At 62.4% G+C, this 537-nt stretch overlaps 1 protein-coding gene across 1 annotated transcript in view; it reads left to right on the top strand.

Moving 5' to 3' along the window:
* The window catches only part of MICAL1 (microtubule associated monooxygenase, calponin and LIM domain containing 1), a 9469-nt gene that overhangs the window by 5716 nt on the left and 3216 nt on the right, over nt 1–537 (top strand). The window contains exons 11-13 of the mRNA XM_010143769.1: nt 4–114; nt 229–338; nt 432–482. Of these exons, the coding sequence (XP_010142071.1) occupies nt 4–114; nt 229–338; nt 432–482 (272 nt within the window). The remainder of the gene's footprint in view (nt 1–3; nt 115–228; nt 339–431; nt 483–537) is intronic.

Below are 537 nucleotides of genomic sequence, written 5' to 3'. Positions count from 1 at the left end.
TGGGCATCCAGCCAGTCCTCTCCAGCACTGAGATGGCCACCATGGCAGAGCCCGACCGCCTGGGGCTCATCACCTACCTCAGCCAGTTTTATGAAGCTTTCAAGGCCTTTCCAGGTATGAGATTCTGGGGGGGTGGGTTATGGCATCCTGAACCCCACTGGGGCTGGCTGGGTGCCCCCTGCTTTGTAGTGTAGGTCCCACCAGCATGGCCATGTCCCCTCCGTGCAGAAGCAGAGGAGGTCAGCAAGAAGTCACTGTCTCCTCATGGCATGCGAGGGGCCATCCTCTTCCTCAGCAAGCTGCAGAAGAGCCGGAGCCTGACACGCAAGCGTTCCCAGGTGAGGGACAACCCACCCAGACCCTCGCGACACCCCAAAACCATGCCCCCTCCGCCTCCCCTGCCATCCTAGCCACCCCCTTTGCATGTGCAGGACAGTGCCCAGAAGGATGCTGAGCCCAAGAGGAGCCGCAGGGATGCTGAGGTGGGTCTGCCCTGGAGGGTGCAGCCGACCTGGGGACAGGGAGCACAGGGGAGGT

Source organism: Buceros rhinoceros, unplaced genomic scaffold (genome assembly GCF_000710305.1).
Source record: "Buceros rhinoceros silvestris isolate BGI_N320 unplaced genomic scaffold, ASM71030v1 scaffold21559, whole genome shotgun sequence".
In the NCBI taxonomy this organism is placed as follows: Eukaryota; Metazoa; Chordata; class Aves; order Bucerotiformes; family Bucerotidae; genus Buceros; species Buceros rhinoceros.
Note: the sequence above shows the minus strand (reverse complement) of the source record. Positions and strands in the feature narration are given on the sequence as shown.